This window comes from Temnothorax curvispinosus, unplaced genomic scaffold, assembly GCF_003070985.1.
Source record: "Temnothorax curvispinosus isolate PA1 unplaced genomic scaffold, ASM307098v1 QBEX01009342.1, whole genome shotgun sequence".
NCBI classification, from domain to species: Eukaryota; Metazoa; Arthropoda; class Insecta; order Hymenoptera; family Formicidae; genus Temnothorax; species Temnothorax curvispinosus.
Window position 1 is genome coordinate 14,215 of NW_020219122.1, and position 21,490 is coordinate 35,704.

Sequence of the window (21,490 nt, forward strand, 5' to 3'; positions counted from 1 at the left end):
CAATCGTTAAAATAGATAACTTAGCCATATTCAAGTTATTTCTATAATTTTTTAATATAAAAATAATTCTCAATATTAATTTTCTCTTTTATTGAACACACACATCGTGTTATAATATTTAAAATATTAATATACTAGCAAAATATAATAGCAGCTACGCCCTTTTTTTAGTCACGTACTCGAACGAATTTCTAATAAATAATGAACGTTTTCAACGACATTTTTTTTAGCGAACTTTTAATAAAATATTTTACACACTGTCACAATTTTATATGTTGTTGCTGCTGCTGCTGCTATTCTTCATTTTCAATTTAACACTGCGCGGATACCGTGCATGGGCTTTTTACGTTAAGGCACAGTCGATTTTTTATTTATGATTTCCACGGGAATGGGAAAAATTAATTGCAACAGTTTCGGCCTATGTAAGTGTAAAAATCACTTTTGAAATCTTAAAAATAATACATGAATTTTTATAGATTTTTTGTAACACAAAAATGTTTTCAAAAATCCTTTGGACCTAAAAATCTCAAGGTAAGTATTCCAAAAACCCGGTGTCCGCGCAGTGTTAATCATCAAATCGTTAATTTTTTTAGGACATTTAAATATACATACCACAGGAGACAAAATAATCAATAAAATGAAATTGATAAGATAAATAACTTACTTTTGCCTTCGAAAAGCCTTAAGCTTATTGATGAAGACTGCTGAATGAGAAGACTGTCTTCAGTAAAATCTGCGTAACTGACGGTCAAGGATTCAAGCCAAGAAGACACTATCAGTACGGTTGCGACGGTTTTGAAGCAACGCGCGTATTGATCGCGGTATTTATACCATCTTGAGCATCATGCCGGGAACCCCATAGAAACAAAGTCTAATAAAAAGGGAGGGGTTTTCCCCGATTGGGTCCCATTTTCAAATTAGAGGTAGAGTTGGTCCCATTTTCAAACGAAGCAAAAGAAAGAGTTGGCTACCTTGCGTTATCAAACCGTCTATACGGCGCATGACAATATTCTCAAAGCCTGAAGCCCGTTACACATGTCGTGCAACGAGTTTGTCCAAACGTTATCTGATGCATAATATACACCGACGGACAACGATTCGTCCCAGTGAAGCCCTAGTGAAGCGAGTCCGAAAGATACCCACCCTGTTCCATCTAGTAGATTCATATATATGTATGCGTCATGTATGTACACACATAGGTGTGGGTGTACAGAGCTTTCGATCCCAATTTCTGGAAGATTTGTTTGAAGATGGGATCAAGTCTACTATTAGTTTGGAAATGGAGTCAGTCATCAATAATTCTTTTATTAATTACAGTTTGCTCCTACGAGGTTCTTCGCACAATGTTCGAAATGCTCTAATTTGGAAATGGGAAACCCAATCGGGGAAAACCCCTTTCTTTTTTTTAGACTTTGTCTCTATGGGGTTCCCGGCATGATGGTGTAAATGTCGTGATCAATATGAAGCTTTAAAACTGTCGAGTAAACTTCGCGAGAAAATTAAAATAAATTATGATGAAATTTACATTTCTTTAATATATGTATATACTTTATTCAAAACACTATCTTCTTTCGAGATTGTTAACTTAAATATTAAAAATAAAGTTTATCTCGCAGTTTATAAAAAAGTCTGAATAAAATAAGTTATATATATATATATAAGAAGCTCTGCTTGCAGATTGTCGATATATTAATTAGTAACTAACGATGAAATCAATCCCTCAGAATCCCCAGATATTCTCCACAACGAATTGGACTTGTAGTTATGTAATAAATTTCTCAAAGCTGTCACATGTTGCACGTCGTCTCTTCTAGAGAATATTTAATTTTCTTCTAATATTTTCAAATAAAAGTTTTCTGCCAGTCAAATTTTTCCAGTAGTTAATCAGTCTATGGGTGGTATTCATAATTCGTTCTTATATTTAAGATTGTCTTAGTATTTAAGATGTTGTAAACTAATCACAAGCCGTATTAGCATCTTAAGACGGTCTTGAAATAAGAACGGACTTATGAATATTGGTCTTTAACCAATCTCTCGTATGATAATATTTAACTTTTTTTAGTTAGTCGCTACGCATTTTGATATACATATATACATGTGAGATGACTTACGTGTCGTGCGCAGTCACTCTATATTATTTAGATCTTGTGCTAATATTCTAAATTAAATCATTGGTAACTTCATAATTAAATCAGATTAATCTTCACACATGCTAACAACAAATATTATAATATGTGAGCACGTCTCGCAGGCGCGAGCGTGTCGTGCACAAAATAACCGCGTGTAAAAAGAGTTGCATGCCTGCAGGTGCTCGTAATTCCTTATATATACACATATATATTAAGTTCGTAAATTATCAGCTCGTAAACTAGATATCAAACTTTTTCCTAAATTTTTTGTTCGAATAAACCTTTATTCGTCATTGCTGACGCTTATTTTGTTATAGATTTTCACCCGGGCGATCTGTCTGTAACGAGCAAACTCGTCGTGATGCTGTAAAGACATGTTTAACACAGCTACAAAAATATTTTCAAATAATGGTGTTATAATTGTCGATCTACTTCACCTTCAGTAAAGCCGCTTTCCTCAGCTTCCATAAATCGCAAGCGAAATAATTTCGTGCGTAGAAGCGACTTTTGCGTAGAAAAATCTTTACTAATCAGAGATTAATCATCGGTCATTCATCGACGTGTGCTTCAAATTAAAAATGTCATCGAGTTTCGAGCGTCACAGATGTACAGGTTTGAACGGACGCGCACAAACGCACGCGCTTAAGTAACGGTTTGTACACATCTGTCCCCCATTCGTGGCCGGTATGTATAATAGGGGTCGTAAAGACCCCTTCGCACTCCTGAGAGACGCGCAGTTGGGCTCGTCGTACACACGCATACGCGCCGACAACGAGGATGCGCACCGGTCGCGGCCGAACGATCACGCGTTCTGGAAACTGCGTTATCTCCCGATAAAACGACGAGATTGCTGTTACCGCGATGCAAGGAAACGCGTTACGCTGCTATTACTATGTCCATTAGCAGCTTCGATGCTCGCTACTTATCGATAGCCCCGATCTACGTCAATTAGCAGCGGGAATGCAAAATGAATGAGGCATTTTTCCCTCGGCATTTTCCTCGGCAGATCGTTCTCCGTTGCCGCGCGCCAGGATGATTCACGATTCACGTAGAGAAATAATCGTCTGATCGGGTATTCTCTCTCCTCTCGTCCAGCCATAGAACGTCAGATCGACTCAAAGTTTTTTTTAAATAGAAAAAATTCGTTTTATTTCATCTTCTTTTCGAAGACTCGCGGATTTCAACGTTCAAGGTTTTCGCGACCAATTTGGGCTTATCGCCGTACTCGCGACTTTATCGTACACGCATGAATTCTCATTAAATATCCACGTCCTTTAAATTCGGCCACGCAACGCGCGGGACACGTGTGAGTGACTCAGCCGGTCTCACGCACACGCATGACGCGTCACCATAGGCATTTTATACACGCAGATGTGACCGAACGGGCGCGTGCCTCCGCGCTGTATCGCCTCGGTGAATGGTACCATGGTTGTTTCGGGGGGCAGACCCCCGTTTCGGTCGCGCTCCTCGGGGGATCGATAGTCGCACACCTGGCCCTTAAAAGCACCATTGGTGTGATTTCGTATAGACATCTTCCAGCTTCAAAGCGAGCCTGGAAGACGGCCCGACTAGAAGACCCGCGCTCGTTACGCCAATGAACCGACAGTCTCTTCAAAGAGACAGACTTATCGCCTTCCGAAAGTAAAAGGAAATGTTTTCCTGCCTCCTGCTGCGCGCAGACTTGTACAGAAGACTTGTCAAAGGCTATTGTTATTTCTTATTTGGGAGTGTCAATCGATACCATGGAAAGGTGACGATGGTTGAGCGCAAAACGAATTCTAAATGAGGCTTCGCCTCATCATCTTTAGAGTTATCTCATATTTAAGAGCATAATATATTTTTCTTTTAAACTGTTTTAAAAAATTGAACCTTTTCCTAAATCTTTCTCATATCTATTAAATATATTAAAGCTGTGTGTTTATAAAATAAAGCAAATAAGTGATTTATGGAAAAAATATATGACGCTCTTAGAATTTTGTTTATTTTATATTAGTATTTTTTAATTCCAGTGTTTAGTTCTATAGTTTGATGAAATCAAAATGTATTTGAAATGTCCCTGTCTCTCATATGCTACATGCCTTATTTCTAGGTCTTAATAAATCGGTTTCGTTATTCTTAAAGCAAGTTGACCTCGTTCTCGCTCGTTGTTACGATTTTTAATCACCGAGTTTCTTATAGCGATCTGTGTAAATCGAACTATACAATGCAATTATCGTATCAAGAAATAAAAAAAAACCTCATTATCTTAGCGGAATGTTGCAGAATGTAATTCAGTTGTCTTAAAAATTCGTTTTTATTGCAAAAATCTGCGACAAGAAAACTACATTACGAAGACAGATTACGAAGGTAGATCTATTATTCACGCAGATCTATCTGCTTTGCATACCCAAACCCGGATCACCTTGCGTCTATCGAAGCTCAATTAAAGGCCTTCCGGCGTGCGCCGTCCCGTCAAAGAGAACGCGCGTCTCGTTACGGTTTGACGGTTACGCACGGACACGCGCGTCGCCTCGTCGTGTGCGTGAAGGGGGGGCACGTATGGGGGGACCCCGGGCGCCTCCCCGATGCAAGCTGCCCCCGGGGAAACGACAAAGGCAGAAAGGGAACGAGGGGGCCCGCTGCGTTTTCACACGACTTGGCTTACGCGGCTTTTGGGGCGGGGAGAGGGTGGGACGCGAAGAGATCGAGTTCGCGCGAGCGACGAGGAAGTCGGAGTCGGAAGTCGGACCCCGAGTCAGTCGATTGTGGGGCATTAGCGCGCTTAGGTCAATCATCATCATACTCGTACCCGCGCGGCCGTGTGCGCACGTGCGCGCGTGCATATCATTTAATTTATCGCAAGGATTAATTTCGAAAGTGCCACCCGCAACGCGGATCCGCGAGGAACCGCGATGATTCCGGATGAAATTGGAAAAGTGATTCTTGTTAAATCGAGAAATTAAATTCCAAAGCAAGATATTTTGTCCGGTTGAACACAAAAATCGAAAATCAAATAGGGAGAGTTGTCGCTTCGTTCAACGGAATTTCCGTTGGGGGTTCGCGGTCTCGAAGGAGGTCAGGTTCTACCTAAAGAAGAAGAGCATACGTGTCGCGTGCGAGACTCACCATTAAGCAGCGGCCTGTGGGGGTTGCGACGGACACCATACGGTCGTTCTCCAAGCAAGCCACGCGACCACCGACCGTGGGAGGGTCGTTGCGCTCCGCTGAATCGTGAAAGCACCCCGTTGGAGTAAAACATAGAGCACCCTGGGCGCATCTCGGCCACCTCGAGGTCCCGGGAACGTTTATCGGGCTCCCTCGCTCGTCCACGACGTGCTATCCTGGGAATAACAAAAGAACCAAGGACTTGAAGAAGTGAAAATAAAAATTTCACGGTGTTCTTTCTCGCTTCGACTGATTTTGACGAGTGTTTTGCAAGTGTTTATTGAGTGAAAATAGTGACGAAAACATGAGCGCGTTCAAGAGATATCAAAGCAAAGTGTTCTGGGACCAAATGGCCTCACGCGACCTGGAGAACGATTCTGTGGGAAGAAACGATCCTCCGCGTTACTCTTTTAACGAACGTGTGCATGTAAAGGAGGAGGAGAAAGAAGAAGAAGAAGAAGATTCGTCCAAATCGGAAAATAATACGGTCGACGATGCGAATATTACTGCGATACACGTCTGTGACAAAAGCGACGAGAATATCAAACAGAACGCGTGTCGGATTTCATTGATATGCGACGAAAGTATAACGCGTCGCAGGTATGTAAGATTATCAATTCGCTACCGAGCGATTATCGCAAAATTAATAATTAAATATTTCCTTATCTTTAAAAAATACGAAATCATTTTTAGATATCTTTGATGTCAGTTTCAAATATCAAAAGTAAATAATTTGATAATAATTTGATATCTTTTATGTTAGTTTCAAATATCAAAAGTAAATAATTAAATAATAATTTGGATAAGTGGATTCCTCAATAGAGAAAATATTATTTAAAAAAAAAAACAGTATATTTACGTTAATAATACTGTATTGACTAATGTGTTTAAAATATTTGAAATGATATTTAAATGTGCAGAATGAGTGGGACAGTAGTGGAGGAGACGGATAAAGCGGAGGAGGAGGAGGGTGAGATAAGAAACAGATCCTATAGCCCTTTGAGTCAAGATTTCAAGAGCCAGGACTCCGGATTCTCCGACTCCGAGAGATCGGACTGTTCGGAGGCTTTCGAAAACGCGACTCCGCGGCGGAAGTTGAGGAGGAAACGGATGAGACGTAGGCTCCAGTCAGCTTCTCCGTGGCGGGAAGAGGGATCTCCCCCGATGCCGACGCATACGTCCACACCGAAGAATTCCAGGGTATTCGCGAGGAAACGTCTCGGAAAATCCGCAAGGAGCCCATCGCGAGAACGAAGGTAAACAAATTATTATTTTACATGGATAAAAAAAAAGAAATTCATACTTATAAAGAAAGAACAACCAAAGCGAATCGCAGGTGTACCGTTTTTACTCCATTTCAAGCATCGTTTAGCTGGTTTAGCACGTTGATGACTCAGAAAGTATGAATGATTGGGTCTGACTCAACACGCGCTTCTAGTTCCTCGAAAAGCTGCAGTAGCTACACTATCGATAGTATCGATAATGATATTAATAGCTTTAACGTTAACTTTCGAAATCGTGTCGCAACCGGCCGAGGGGAATCGTCGCGATAAGATTGGAGAAATGAGCCAATCGGTAGGAATGCGGCGCGTAAGGCAATTTCGTCGCCGTCCCGCCGTACACATCATCCTTTTCGAATAATACAGAATAAACGTGTGTGGAACGCGTGTAGATCGCATCGCACGGCTTATGTTGTGTCGTAAGGAATGACGCACGCCCGAGAGAATCGGGCTCTCCTCTTCTCAGGTGTCATAATACACCCGCGAGATGCGCCGGCCTCGAATGGATGATTATCAGTCCTCGGACCGTGAAGGTGCCTCGGCTTATCGCCGAGTCATTGTATGCGTATCACGCCCTCGCCTCGTATGCACAGCTAACCGACTTACTACGGCACGTAAAGCGCGAAGATGGATTTTCGAGGTCTCTCGCCGTGCAACGACTCGGATTAACAATTCGAATCGGCTAATAAAAGAAAATATCCGCGCGACTACGCATGCTGGAGTAGAGCGGTCATTAGATTGCGCATTATTGTCCGCCGATTAAAGAGCACGGGCGATCGTAAGATCGTAAATCGATATTGGAAACACGGTATTATTGCACATGCAGGTAAACTTGAGTCTCGCGCAACAAGAAGCGACGCTAACAAAACGGAATGTCGTAGGAAAAAGAAAGTATTCGACTCTTTTATATGTATCAGATATCCCCGCTGCATGTGTACTCCAATCTTTTTCTTTGTTTTCCGCATTAAGCCCTCTATAGGCGATCTACAAAGCGATAAAGTTCTACTTATAGCTTTATGAATCATAATAAAATCTTGTCACGAATTACAGATCGTCTCTATCTCTAATATTCCACCGAGTGTTAAATTCGCCATGAGATTGGGATACCAATCGCCGGATTCCCTTGTACGGTCATGCTTTTCTGTTCGTCACCGTGTACATTCGTGCCGTACGTGAGTCAATGCGACGCGTGCTGCACGAGGAGAATACGTAAATGAATGAGCGCGAGGCTGGCTCTCGAGCGGCCAGCGGAGGTTTGAGTCAACCGCGGGACCGGGTGCTTTCGGTGCGCGACAGCGAATCTACGAGGAATCTGGCTCTATAGCGTGCACCGGCGCGGCGCGCAGGTGGACGCATTACAATACAACGCGCCGAAGGAGCGCGAGATTAGTCACTGCGTGCGCGGGGAAAAGGAGTGTTCTCCGCAGCGCGGCTCGATTAGTCAGCTCTTACGTTCTCACTAATCGCCTCCGGTGCTCCCGTGCGCCCGGAAAAAAGCGGTCGGTGACGATTCCGAGTACATTGCATCGCGATGCGTCTCACGGTAACAGGATGACAATAATCGTGCCGAGATCCGCGTCGATTCGCTATGGCTCGTTTAAGGTAGCGTAATCTAAAGGCGATGAAAAGCCGCTTAAATAAATTAAAATTCCAGAGATACTTGAAATATATTTAAAGACCGTCTGGAAAAGTGAAATGTCTTTTGATTGCCTGAACGATGTTTAATAAGATTTTTCCTTATTTTTATATCAATTTCCTTTTGTACTTACCAAATGTTCTTTTCCAGGGCTGACGAGAAGCGGGACGACGCATCGAAAGTACCCTCCTCCGTTTCGTTGGAGAAAGAGGGTCTGTGCGATTTTCTGTACGCGTCCGAGCCACCGGAAGACAGCGATCAGCCGTCAATAACGAAATCACGGGCTTCCACCGACGCCGCGGACGCGATCGCCGCCGGCAGGGACGTGTTGAACTCCAGAAATTATCGTCAATCGTCGTCCATGAGGGCATGGCTGACCGACCTCGCTACGGTGACCGAAAACGAATGCGGCAACACGCTTCAGAGCAAGAATCTGCCGCGCAGAGGAATCCGAATGATATCCGGCGAGGTTCACGCGCGGGATCTGAAGATGTTGTCTTCCGCGGCCACCGCGGCCGCGAGCAAACTTCTAGTCAGCGCGGAGCACTTCGAGCAACATTATCGAAGCATCGTGGAGTAAGCCTTCAATTCTTCAAATGATATATTTATATCCCGAACTCGTCGCGTTTATAATCACAGAGATAATTATCTTTAATTAGATGCGAAATCCATATAGTCAACTGTAATGCAAAAAAATTACAAGTTAAATTGTTGATATTATTTAAAAACAATGACTTTAAATGATTAATAATTAATTTAATATTAATAATTACATTAATGACGCAGGAAAATAACTCGGCTGGAAGGCGGCAGATTCGAAATGGAGCTTCTTCGCAATATAGAGGAAGCCGCATTCTCGGTCCTCTCTCAATTAGGTGCACCTCCTCCTCGCAGGATACAGCAGGGCAGTCTGAGGAGTATCCTCGCGCAATTGCAAAATATGAAGATGTACGTCGACAGCACGGTCGATACGCGCTTAGATTTTTACATGGAGGTTAGTCATATTATCTTCGTGACTTATATTCGTCGAAAGTATAGTCGTGAATTAACGATACACAAAAATCTCTCTTCAGAAAATAGTCCGAGGTCTCGAGGAAGCTCCACGGGAGGATAGCAGCGTGGCTAGAGGCGCTCTGGCAGCTCTGACGGCTCTGGGATTGTCGGATCCTCGCGCGGGAAGCAGCATAGCTCGATGTTCCGGCATAAAGGCTCTCTTAACGTGTTTCGTCACCACCGGTCGAACACCGAACGATCTCGTCGCGCTCTCGTTACGCGCTCTGGCCAGCGTGTGCAGTTCCACGACAGCGATCGAATACTTCGCTCGAGAAGGTGGTCCCGAAATTCTGACGGATTTCCTGGGCGCGGAATCCTCTTCCGAGAAGGAGAAGACTGAAGCCACCGCCTTGGTGGTGCAAATCACGGCGTCGTGGACCAATGCGCGGGGTCTTCCGTATCTCGAACCCTTTGCGGACTCGCTGATTCCGGCGTTGAATCAGCTGATTGAGAGCACCAATTGCGCGCAGACCCTGCTGCTGGCTGCTGCGGCGCTGAATCAACTGTCCAAGTCGAGGATATGCACTACGATTATCCTGGAGGAGGACAGCGTGAGGAAGCTTCTGAGAAGCGTGAAGAAATCTGCCGGCGGTAACGTGTGGCTCATGGAACAGGTCGCCGCATTAATCGGCGAATTGGCGCGTGTTCCCGAGGGCCGATCGCACCTGGCGAAAGCACGAGCCTCCGTGGCGTTAGTTTCTTTTCTCCGAATGAGACCACCGGGTCTGGAGGACGCGTATCAACGGTTGGAGATCACCGCGGCAGCCGCGTTAACTCGACTCTGCGTCGAGCCGGAAATTGCGAGGCAAGTGGTCGCTGTCGGCGGCGGGGATTGTCTGTCGGGGCCATGCAGAATAAATGAGGCCCAAGTGGATCAGAAGGATGAACCAGAGGAGGTGCAGGCGGGAACGGGCTTGTTTAGGTACACCAGGTCGTTGAGACGAGCATGCAAGAAGGCTGCGAAGCAAATCGGGATCGCGAAGGCCAAGGATCACAGTACACTGGATTGAGGAAATTCTGAAAAGGGAAAAATTTGTTGTGATAATTCGTACAGTACAATAAGTGGGATTACACACAGAAAGAAAAGACTGTAAATACATTTTATAATCGCATACTATAATTAGAGTATTTTATTACATTGTAAAGAAGCAATGCGGGGAAAACAAGTGTCCTTGTTAAATATGTACAGATATTTATATGTCACTCTCGACGCGTCATATATCGCAAAGATATAGATACGTACTGTAAAAATGCGATTGTTTTATTTCATCACGTACTAAAAAAAAATGTGCCATAAAACATATACATTTATTTAAAAAATGTATAAAAAGTATTAACCATTATCCTATTATTAATGAAACGTCCTATTTGGTTCCGCCTTGAAGCTGATTCTTATGAAAAATGTCCACGGTAGTCTCCAAGCACCGTCTTAACTCCAGATCGCACGAGCCAATAACGAATTTACCCTCCGGCGGTTTAAAATAATCCAACCCACGTCCGATTTTTATCACCCATCCGTTGCTCAATCTAAAATACAAAAAGATGGTAACTGACAAAAGAAACTGGGGGATATAAATTTTCAGAGCTTAACGACATCGCATCGTGACTGCCTTACGTGATCTGTCTGTCGTGCAGCGTCTCGGAAAAGGAGAAATCGAAGGAAATCCTATGAGATGCCAAACTTTCTTTTAGCTCGGCCAATCTTGAGATTTGCTGAGACTCTTCTGAGTCAAAAGTCGTAAGCAGGGATATCCTGGACAACGCGCAACACTTTTGAATCGCCAGTTCGCACAGTCTGACCAGGTTCTGGCACTGCAAAAAAAAAAAAAAGAATACAGGAGTTAAAGCAACAATATTTCAAATTAACTCAATTATACGTTATGCAACAAACAACGGCATATACCTGGTGAAAGGCTCGTATGTACGGATCCTCGATTTCGATGTGCGTGACAGTGCCGTCCAGGAATCTACCGAAGACGCTCGCGTAGCTGTGTCCCGTCGATCCGCTCTCGATCTTCGACAATTCCCTATATATGCCGGCCGACTTCCTCGTAGTGATCAACTGCTTCACCTTCTCGGCCCTGTCAAGATACTCCTTCGTCTTGGTTGTAAGATAGTCGGCCTTGGAGGTTTCCCTCGTCTCTGCATCGTTTTATTATCGATTCTTCAACTTCTTGACAAACGCAGTAACGAGATAAGGCTGATATAGCAATTTTTTTCCTCTCTCAACAAACGGAGCTGGAAGGAGGGCGCGAACTCGCGTCTCCGGCGGTATATACCTTTCACCATGTCGATGAGTATCTGCACGCCTTCCTGGTACAGCACCAACGCCATCGTGTACTGCTCCTTCATGTCCATCTCCACCGCTCGCTTCAGGACCGAGCCCGCCGCGGATTCCATCGCGGGTCCCCCGTTATTTCCTCCGCCGTGGCAAATTCGCAACGCCGAGCCGCGCAGTCTGCGAGAACACTAAACAAAAGTACGCGATCGTTAGGTCCTCGTTCCTCTAATCTGATAGCTTTATCTGGGCGCACGTGATAACTCGGATAAACATATACGTACGCGCCGCGCAACGTCGCGAAGTCTCCCGGCGGCGGGGAGGATCGTGTTACTCGAAGTGGCGAACGCGGGGACCGAACAATAAGTACCTCAGCGTAATTCGAGTCCGCGAAACGCCGCCGCGTCGCCGTTCGTCCTGCGGGCCTCGCGTTCAAATTTCAAATATCGATTATCGAGAGAAGTCGCCCGCGCTGCACGTCGCCATGATAGCGAAGAACCGACGCGCGTACCCAAGATTTGAACCCTTTTTTTTGCACCCTCCATCTTTTCTTTTTGGATACTATTTCATATATATATTTTATACAATTAAAAAATATATAAAAAAGCTTGTTTAAAATTTTATTGTTTATAAAAAATATTTGAGGTTCTCGAGCTCCGAAATTGAATTTCTATATTGTAACTAATTAACACGCTTGAAAAATCTGGCAATTGAAACAATACTTTTTTTCTCTCCAACTAATTATACGTTTATCTTATCTTAAGAAGATATAATATACCTAATATAAACCTTTGTCTTTTCTTCTGCGACGCAAGGTTAGAAAGACAGACAGAGAGGCGAGTCAGGCGAGCACCCAAAGCTTTCTCTCTCTTTCTAAAGCGAGGTGCGGTGCGACGCGCGATTGGAGCGCGCAGTTTACACTCACCGCGTCTAGGTATGGAGTCCGATCAACGTGGCGACGGCGGCGACGCACCGTGTCGTTAACCTTATTGCGGCGCGTCGTGGAGGCCGTGGAACATCGCGCGACGCTGGAACATGCTCGAGACGTGAGGCTGTACCGCGCGTTACTCGACGGCCTCGACGCGCGAGGGAAGAATTCACTTCGTTACGGATCTTCGTCAGAGACGATTGTCAGGTGAGACGAGAGGCCCCAGATCACCTTCGGGAGCGGGGAGATTCCGCGGCTGTCGCGTGTGCTGTGTGCTTGTGTGCTACTTCAGTTGACGATAATTCAACTACGTCACGCCGATGGAGGGTCATGTGACTGCGGCGTAAATTAGGCGGGAATTTCTAAAGGATATTACCAACTCGCGCGCGCGATTCTATATACGCGTTTATGTATGAAATTAAATTTGTTTTATATGTTAAATATATAATATTATGCGTAATAATATGTGTACGATATTATATAAAATGTAATATTATACGCGTTTTATCATGTATTTTAAATATAATTTATATATATATTTTCTACAATATGCAGGGTGTTTCATAAAAAATGGTAGTTTTTATAGCCCTGAGGCCTATTTAATACTTAAATACTTAAATAAAGATAAAATACTTGAAATAATAAAAGATAATATACCTTGTTAACAAGGACATGCTTCAAGTTCCGCTATTACAACCAGATTGCTCCCGCAGGGAGTCATTTTTGTCTGAAAAAATTTACAGACAGCTATAAGAATAATCAATGTGTGATATCCTTTATCAAATTCTTAATGTTAAATGGAACTTTGATTGTTAAATGAAACAAGGAGATAATTTGCATCTTGGTGTATCGATTCGTGCAAATAAAGTATTGACTAAAGTATTGACATTAAATGAGCAACGTACGAGTTTTCCGTGTGCTTTTATTTCCAGGTGCACGATGAAGTCTCACAAGAGCTTGGGTACCGGCGGACTGTGGGGAGAGTTGCCAGCGCGGGAGATGCTCAAGCAGGAGGTGATAACGCCGGATCTGATTGAAAACGTTTGGCGACAGGTCATGGACGACTCGAACAGCACCGACTGTGACTACCGGAATGATCGGCAACCCGAATACTTGGAGTGAGTGTAACGTTTACAACGTTGACGCACGGGAATGATGATTATCAAGCTCTTATCGATCGCTGTTTAATGTTGTTAATCTCGTTACAGATTACCAATGGGAAATCTACACGTATTGAACACTATAAATCTTCATCAACAATTACGTACAATGGTAAAAGATTCGAGCAAATCTCTCAATAGTTATTTAGCAAAAGTTATTTAGTAAAATTATAACGATATATGAATCTCTATTGTTTTTACAGGAAGAAGGAACCGTGCTAGAGAACATGACTGTAATCGAGTCGCAGGATTCAAAGGCTACACCTTCCAGAGGTCTATTTCACTTTATGCCTTATCAGTCACGAAGGTATTTCTTGTAACATTAACTTGACTTATCGTTGCACAGCAACCGATGTTGTCTCATTGATTATTGTAATCACATTATTTCAGAACCATGTTTAAGGATAATTCTATCGTACATCACCTGACGCCGCAAACTGCACGAAATTTGCTCAGGCACGCCGTGACTACTTTATTAGCGCACATAGGATTCGAGAGCTCGTCGGATGTAGCTATAGAGACCCTCACCGATGTCGCGGATCACTTTCTGAGGCGGATGACTCTTCTGTTGAAAGCGGCGACTGAACAGAGGGATCACGGATTTCCTGTAAGTCGAGAGAGAGCCGTGCGATTATCGTTGTTGCAATATATCTGTACGGTTGTCTATACTTTTATATATTTATCAGGATGCCGTGGAGAGAGTGCTGCTGGAGACAGGCGTGGGAGGCGTGTCGGCGTTGCACGACTACTACCAGGAGTACGTCTTGAAGTTCGAGGAGAACACGAGGAGGAAGGTCGAGGAAACGATGGAGAAACAGAGGCAAATTGAACTTGATTGCTTGTAGTACTAAGTATTGGACCGAATATTGAGCCGTCGACGTGATTTTTATTAGGCGTGTACGCTGCACTGTGCGAAAACGATGTCCTTTCGACTTTTCAGAATGGTCCTGGATGAGGCGGCCAGCAAGCTGCAGTTTGAAAAGCTGGACGAATTCGGCAACGTGTACCGGGAGGTCCCGACGTTGCAGCTGCTCGATCCCGAAATGGGCTTTCCGCCCAGCCTGGACGCAGGCTTCCAAATGCTCTATAGCCTCGAACAGGACGAGTAGGCTTCGTCTGGTCGCGGCCGGACCAGAGTGATAATCCTTGCTGCTCCCAGATTGAATAGCGTGGAAGAGAAGAAGGTGAACGTGAGCGATTTCCTGAGCGCGGGGCAGCGGTCGGACGCATCTGCGAATAAAGAGAGATGCTGACGATGTCTCATATATATAAGATTTATGTAAACGGGATAACATTACAACGTAACTCCCGTCACGTCTGTCGTCTCGATACCGAAATAAAGAATTCCGTTTTGTTCTCTTAGACTTTGCATTGACTTTTTTTGGTATATTATACGATCTGCGATATGCATGAAAAATTTCACCTTACATATCAGCGGGGACGCGAACCCGCGGGTTGATAAGGTAGGGATGTAATCGAGGCAGGCATGATAAATCGGTAAAGTGGGACGTGCGTTGTCCAGCGCGACTTGTCGCGGACCTCGCGGACACTCGGGTGACTCGGGCGCCCCTTGGTCTTTAGATCGCGAAGCACCGCACCGCCTGGATCGCGTCTCCGTTACCCGCGCGATATATAGCAATATATAAGTGCACTTCGTACGCTTCTTGCTTTGTCGCGCTCGTTACGTCTTTCCCGCTCCCAAATGCATCGTCACTGAGTGTCCCCCGCGGCGCCCCGGACTCCGGAGCGTAACCATACATACCAGCTTTCGCCACGCGTCCCAGAATTACATCGCTGACGCGCGCTGACGACACGTCAAAAAATGGCAGATTCTGCGCCCAGCAAGACCGACATCGAGGATATTTTCAAGAGGCTGCGGGCTATCTCGACGAACAAGGTTTGTTGGCGAGCGCGAACGTCGGCTGGGAACGACGAGAGCGAGGAGCAGATGGGGACGGTCAACGTCCATCGGACGGACGGGCTCGCCGAGCGTCACGCTGTCAGGCGTCAGCCTGCAGTTTCCCCGTGAAGCTAAGCTTCCAGTCATACGTCATTACGTGCCGCGACTTTTGGGATTTAATGATTTCTGAAATCCTATATTTCATTTATCGTACGACAAATTTTTCAAGCGTGTTTGTTGATTGATGGCAAAATAAAAAAAATCTCGAGTCTCTAGAAATTTTTTATTTTGCAATACGCTTAAAAAATTTTTAGACACATGACATATCAGCCTATATTCTTGAAGAGCTTATTTCCTTAGTTTCCCTAATCAAGAATGCTTACTATAGGCCTTTACAAACCTTTATTCATCTATTATTGGGGTTATTCTAATAATCCTTTATTCTGTAAGCTTTAAAAAAAAAAAAGGTTTCCCTGAGCCTTTCCCTGAAACCTCGACACAGCAATAAAGGGCTTAGGCGTCTTCATCTCTTTCTAATGTCCCTTTTAGAAAGAGACGAAGAGTGAGTTAATCTAAGATTAAAAGTTAACCGACACTTATGAAACTGGGTCTTATACCTAAATAGATATTGCAAGGGACCGACCTGTTTTTATCTGTTTACCAGAAAGTAGTTCTAAATGTCTCCTTGTAAAAAAGATCATCAATCACTTTTGGTATTAGGATGACCAAGCTATTGTTATTTTGACAAAGTCCTGCCCTTTCCAACAAGCGGCGATCTTCGAGCTTGAGTTTCTCACTCGTAATGAATGTATTTCAACGCTATTTGTCAAATGTATTATTGCCTAAGGAGTAACATTTGATCCGGAGGACAGTTTTCTTATTATTTCTACTTTTTAAAATTTATGTCGCATCACATATGTAACAATGCGCCATAATTACAAGATATTACAATTGCACCCTCCTCTCTTTCTCTTTCAGGCATGTTTCGATTGCAACGCGAAGAATCCAGCATGGGCCAGCGTAACGTACGGCGTCTTTTTGTGCATCGACTGCTCGGCGGTGCATCGCAGTCTGGGGGTACATCTCACCTTCGTCAGATCCACCCAACTAGACACAAACTGGACGTGGTTGCAGCTAAGAAATATGCAACTGGGTGGTAATGCCAATGCTGTTAGTTTCGATAACTTGTAACATAATCCCATTCTGAGAAGACTTGATAATCATATCGGCATACGAGCTCACATCTCGCGTTGCTGTTCCCCAGAGAAAATTCTTCTCGCAACACAATTGCACCACGAACGATGCCCAGCAGAAGTATAACTCGCGCGCGGCTATGATGTACAGGGAGAAATTGGGCCAGGCATCCGCGCAAGCGATGCGCCGTTATGGCACAAAGGTATTCACATAGAATTAACGATATTCGGTAGGCATTGTTAGATCCGTCCTAACTATGAACTATATAATAATTTATAGGTTTCCTTTCCTACGTCAAAAAATAAAACAATGGTGAGCTGAGTAAATGTTTCAAAAAGAGTTCTTCGTTTTTTTTTTTGCAATTCTACTAACATCCGCTTATGACATTTTGCCAAAGCTTCGTACTCCTTGTAAACTTACACGCATCCTCATCTTGCAGTCGATATCGACACACAGTGCTCCATATGTGATAATCCACAAGTGTTGAAATATATATGTGCTTGATTGTTTACAAAAATGCTATCCATCTTTATGATTACAATATAACAGTCTCACCGTCAAAACCCTGTCTGAACGTACATATACATTTTCAAGATGTGTGTTTTAAGATGTATTTCAATACGTACGATAATACTTATCCTTTTTGATTGTTGCATTTAACAATCTGTACTGGGTGTTTGTAAAATATCTGGACAAACTTTACCGATATATTTTATTAATAATTAAAAAAAATATTCGCAAATTAGCAAAAAGATTTTATCACGAATCATTAAATATTAGCGTGGAGTGCTGCAACCAACTTGAACAAGAGCCTAAATAGTCAATAACGATAAGCATGTGATAATGTAATGCAAGTGTGCACTAATAAAGGTAAAGTTTGGCCAAGTATTTTAAAAACACCCGTATTTTTAAATTTAATTTCATTGTTCCTTCTGCAGCTGCACTTGGAGGAAGGTACAGAAATTGTATCGGAAGAAGCAAATGAGCCGGATTTCTTCAAACAACACGAGAACTTAGATCTGCTTCAGAACGAAATGATAATTCCGACAGAAGAAAAGGCGTTCTTCACATCTAACACAACAGTGCCAAGCAATGACAGCATAGAGAAAAGTACACCGGAAGTTGCCTCTAATTCCTTGGGACCCTCTGTAAATCTTTTCGATTCTACCTCAAACAATCCGCAATCTGAAAGGAAACCAACTATAGGTGGCAGAACAGCACAATCCAAACGTCCTGGTGGGGTAAGTTCTTGATGAACGACATTAACACAACTATAACTGAAATTATATTGCAACTATTGTGTCTTTAATTACAGCTAGGGAAAAAAACCGGAAGCTTAGGTGCTCAGAGAGTGAAAACCAATTTTGACGAACTGGAGAAAAGCGTTGCAGAGGCGCATAAGCTGGCGCAAGAAAATAATAAAGAGGTGACGAAGGAGCAACAAGAGGAGCTCGCTACTCGTCTAGCCCAGCGGTACGAACAAAATTTGAGCCAACAGGCCAAGAAGGTGGAAGAAAGAGCGAAAAATCTGGATCCGTTGAAAGCCACACAGGCGGAACGTCTTGGAATGGGATTTAACGCACGAAGGTAATAAATATGCACTTTCTCTCGCTTTCACACTTCTAAGATTTGTTTCATAGTTATTTATTTGTAAATTATCTTCCTTTTTCTCTCTTTTTTTTTTTAGTGGTGCAACTCATTCTGCACTTGGCGACATGAAGACAATAATGCAGGATTTGGAGAAAGCCATGACATCAACGGAGGTGCTCTCCGGAGAAACGGACACTTTCTTCAGCCTAGACGAATTTTATTCTGTTTACAGCACAGCTAACAGCAAGCCGTCCTCGCGTAACGAGGAAATTGTGGTAGTGGCGGAACCGGAACCGCCTAAGCGATTAGGCCCTTCCACTCGAAGCACGATCGCAAAGAGCGACGCGAAAGCTTCGTCCACTGTCGAAGGAGAGGCTCAGAAGAAATTTGGTAGCGCCAAGGCTATCAGTTCGGATCAATACTTTCAAGACAGTAGCTCCGACAATGCGGTGAGCATTTACAGGCGTGACTTTCCTGAAAAATGTTTCAAATTAGCATTACATTCTATTGCGTAGAGTACTTCTTTTCTTGTAATTATTCTTCGACGTCTGCTTCTAAATTTTCAGTGGGAACGTAAGAATAATTTACGCCGTTTCGAGGGCTCGTCTAGCATCTCGTCGGCCGATTACTTCGGCACCGAAAGCCCAACCTCGCCCACATCCTCGTTATTATCCATGCGTCTGTCTGCGGGAAGAGCCGGCGTCGTAGATCTTGACGATGTTCGAGAGAGCGTGCGTCAGGGTGTGAATAAGGTTACCGGGAGGCTGAGTTCGCTCGCTAACGCAGCAGTCTCCTCTATACAGGATCGTTATGGACTCTAAATGAATCTATCGGCATTTTACGAGAACTGTTATAATACTTATCCGGACCCGGTCTTGTCCATTGTTCAGAGTTGTAAATAAAACCTTCTAATTGAGCTTCCGCGTAACTTATTCTTCGGTATGTTGCGCACGGATATATATGTACACATATGTATATATATTCGTACTTTTATGAACGATGAACCGGCGAACGAGTGCAATGTAAAAGTTACGCAGAATCAAGGTTGAAAATATATAAATACAATGTATTTTATAAATACGCCTGCTTCTCTCGTCACTTTATATAATAGAGCCAGTGTATTACGTAATATATTGCACAACAAACATCTCTATATCAAAAGTCACGTACCAATCACGAGGATGAAAGTAAAATGCCCATAATAATTTAGGTAAAACATGATAAAATGTCGCTAGAGCCTAGAACAGTTATAGATCTATATCCGGCGGCGGCGGTTTTTCGCAACGCGAGGCTAAGTGGGAACACGGTTTACCGTGGAGAAAGCACACGAGTATCACTGTCATGTTGTCGCAGCCGGTGCCCATGAGAGCGTCCGGCGCCAGGCAACAGTTTAAAAGTTCCTCGCAGATCTCCTCGGGATGTATCGTGAAATTCGACGTCTCCTCGTTGCCGATTTTATGCGCTAAACGCGGCCTCACGAATTGAACCACCTCCTCGCTGGTCATCACGTCCCAGATGCCGTCACACGCCAAAACAATGAATTCCCAGTCCTCGTCGACGGTAAATTGTTGCACCTCGGGAAACGCTGCGGAGTTTAGAATCTTTTAGCGCAAAAGTTCGATCGAAAATCCCAGAATCGCCGCCTATCTCTCGTTCGGCGTTTTATTATTACCGGTCACGATTTGTTCCTGCGCCGATTTATGATCGTTCCGCTTAAATATGAAATCCCCGAGGGCACGGGACAGCGCCAGATTGCCGTTTACCCTTTTGTATTCGACAAAACCGCCCGCCGCCTCGATACGCTTGCGCTCTTCCTTCAACGTAGGCTTGTGGTCTCGACTGAGGGGTACCGCCCTGCCGTTGATACACGCCACGGCTCTACTGTCACCCGCGTTAGCCTACAAAGCTTTTTTACTAGTCAGGGATTCAGACGTCAAGATACGTCGGCACCGCCGAGACGAGATGGATGACTTACGCTGTACAGAATATTGTCCTTGATGAGAATCGCGATGACGGTCGTGCCGGCATGTTCGTCCCTAAGCGCAGCGTTATTCTGCATCGCCTTGTCCAGCTCTAGGAAACCTTGCTGTATCCCAGTCACGATATCGCCCTCCTTGTACTCGCTCCTTTTGATTATATATTCGTGAAGATGCTTTCCAGCGTATTGTGCCATGGCCGCACCTACAAATAACATAAAAGTATATAAATACTGGGCCCACGTAGCCAAATCTGTCAAGAACGGATTTTTTAAGTATCTGCTGCAAATTCTGTCGATAGAATACCAGCAGAAAAATATAACAGAATATAATTGCAGGTTGAGACTGTAGAAACTGAGCAAAATCTATCATTTCGTGACCATTTAAATGACGTGTTCCATTTAAATGTTTGCCAAACGAAGAGTCTGCTTAGTTTCTGTCAACAATCTGCTCATTTACCAGGTATATATCGATATACAAATTGCTTGCAGGTTTACTTCCGTTGTTGCTTGAAAAAATATATTTATTCGGTATTCGGTATTTACCTCCGTGTCCATCGTACACGGCGAAGAACGCAGTGCCCGGGTCGCTGGGTAAGGAAAGTATGTGCACGTGCGAATCTTCCATCTTAACACGCCATCCTTGCATGCAGGAGCTGCCCACCCGGTAGTTGCTATCTCGACAACAGGCCGACTTCTTCTTCGTTATCGGCTCGCTGAGCGTTTGCCCCATTTTTCCTTCTCGACCCTGATATCAAGCCTGTTTGCGAATAATGCGCCATTTAATACGATATTGTTATAATTCTATTTACAATATTTACGATATATTTGTTCAATTGTTAATTTCTGACAGCCACGTGAGTCCAAAATGAAACAAATCCAGACGTGGGTGCTTCGTAAATTGTCAATTCGCAATTTTGCACAAACTCGTCTTACGGTCAAATATCGTCGTCCTATGGCCTCGAATTTAAATGCGCTTCACTCCGCTCCGATTTCATAACAGCTTCCCATACAGAAACGTGTCGAGACGCGCGTAAGTAGTATGCGGCCAATTTGTCGTCAGCTCCGCCCCGTGTTTCGTCCCCGTGCTTGCCACCATGCCATTCGGCCATGGGAAATAATAATGCGCGTCGAAACAAATCAAGCGGATATCGACCGAGATGAAACAGCTGATTAATGACGTCACGGTGCTATTCTGGGTGCTATGGACCTCTCGTGACGTC

At 43.9% G+C, this 21,490-nt stretch overlaps 5 protein-coding genes across 8 annotated transcripts; 3 read left to right on the forward strand and 2 right to left on the reverse strand.

Moving 5' to 3' along the window:
• Positions 1–5,446: 5,446 nt before the first annotated feature.
• On the forward strand, positions 5,447–10,421 carry LOC112458911 (protein inscuteable homolog). The gene is made up of 5 exons (XM_025022740.1): positions 5,447–5,873; positions 6,194–6,529; positions 8,340–8,765; positions 8,976–9,183; positions 9,263–10,421. The coding sequence occupies exons 1-5, from the start codon at positions 5,578–5,580 to the stop codon at positions 10,250–10,252; spliced, it is 2,256 nt and encodes a 751-aa protein (XP_024878508.1). The 5' UTR covers positions 5,447–5,577; the 3' UTR covers positions 10,253–10,421.
• On the reverse strand, positions 10,176–13,441 carry LOC112458915 (MIT domain-containing protein 1-like). Of its 3 annotated transcripts, XM_025022747.1 has the most exons (7): positions 13,354–13,441; positions 13,106–13,175; positions 11,522–11,711; positions 11,146–11,384; positions 10,858–11,054; positions 10,581–10,769; positions 10,176–10,259 (listed from the first exon to the last, which is right to left on the reverse strand). In XM_025022747.1, the coding sequence occupies exons 3-6, from the start codon at positions 11,640–11,642 to the stop codon at positions 10,607–10,609; spliced, it is 720 nt and encodes a 239-aa protein (XP_024878515.1). In that variant the 5' UTR covers positions 11,643–11,711; positions 13,106–13,175; positions 13,354–13,441; the 3' UTR covers positions 10,176–10,259; positions 10,581–10,606. The 3 variants fall into 3 exon arrangements, with proteins under 3 accessions (XP_024878515.1, XP_024878513.1, XP_024878514.1); XM_025022745.1 differs by lacking the exon at positions 10,176–10,259 and having other exon boundaries at positions 10,434–10,769; XM_025022746.1 differs by lacking the exons at positions 10,176–10,259; positions 13,106–13,175; positions 13,354–13,441 and adding an exon at positions 12,446–12,529 and having other exon boundaries at positions 10,434–10,769.
• LOC112458914 lies at positions 12,573–14,972 on the forward strand. The gene is made up of 7 exons (XM_025022744.1): positions 12,573–12,655; positions 13,381–13,566; positions 13,657–13,720; positions 13,812–13,915; positions 13,999–14,215; positions 14,295–14,428; positions 14,549–14,972. Exons 2-7 carry the CDS (start codon positions 13,388–13,390, stop codon positions 14,715–14,717), a joined length of 867 nt encoding a protein of 288 aa, XP_024878512.1. The 5' UTR covers positions 12,573–12,655; positions 13,381–13,387; the 3' UTR covers positions 14,718–14,972.
• Positions 14,973–15,180: 208 nt separating this feature from the next.
• LOC112458912 (ADP-ribosylation factor GTPase-activating protein 2) lies at positions 15,181–19,209 on the forward strand. Of its 2 annotated transcripts, XM_025022741.1 has the most exons (8): positions 15,181–15,505; positions 16,487–16,678; positions 16,773–16,904; positions 16,982–17,014; positions 17,641–17,943; positions 18,018–18,289; positions 18,390–18,741; positions 18,859–19,209. In XM_025022741.1, exons 1-8 carry the CDS (start codon positions 15,431–15,433, stop codon positions 19,111–19,113), a joined length of 1,614 nt encoding a protein of 537 aa, XP_024878509.1. In that variant the 5' UTR covers positions 15,181–15,430; the 3' UTR covers positions 19,114–19,209. The 2 variants fall into 2 exon arrangements, with proteins under 2 accessions (XP_024878509.1, XP_024878510.1); XM_025022742.1 differs by lacking the exon at positions 16,982–17,014 and having other exon boundaries at positions 15,431–15,505; positions 18,859–19,113.
• Positions 19,210–19,333: 124 nt separating this feature from the next.
• On the reverse strand, positions 19,334–21,481 carry LOC112458913 (probable protein phosphatase 2C T23F11.1). The gene is made up of 5 exons (XM_025022743.1): positions 21,204–21,481; positions 20,814–21,027; positions 20,268–20,473; positions 19,965–20,190; positions 19,334–19,877 (listed from the first exon to the last, which is right to left on the reverse strand). The coding sequence occupies exons 2-5, from the start codon at positions 20,998–21,000 to the stop codon at positions 19,540–19,542; spliced, it is 957 nt and encodes a 318-aa protein (XP_024878511.1). The 5' UTR covers positions 21,001–21,027; positions 21,204–21,481; the 3' UTR covers positions 19,334–19,539.
• Positions 21,482–21,490: the final 9 nt, after the last annotated feature.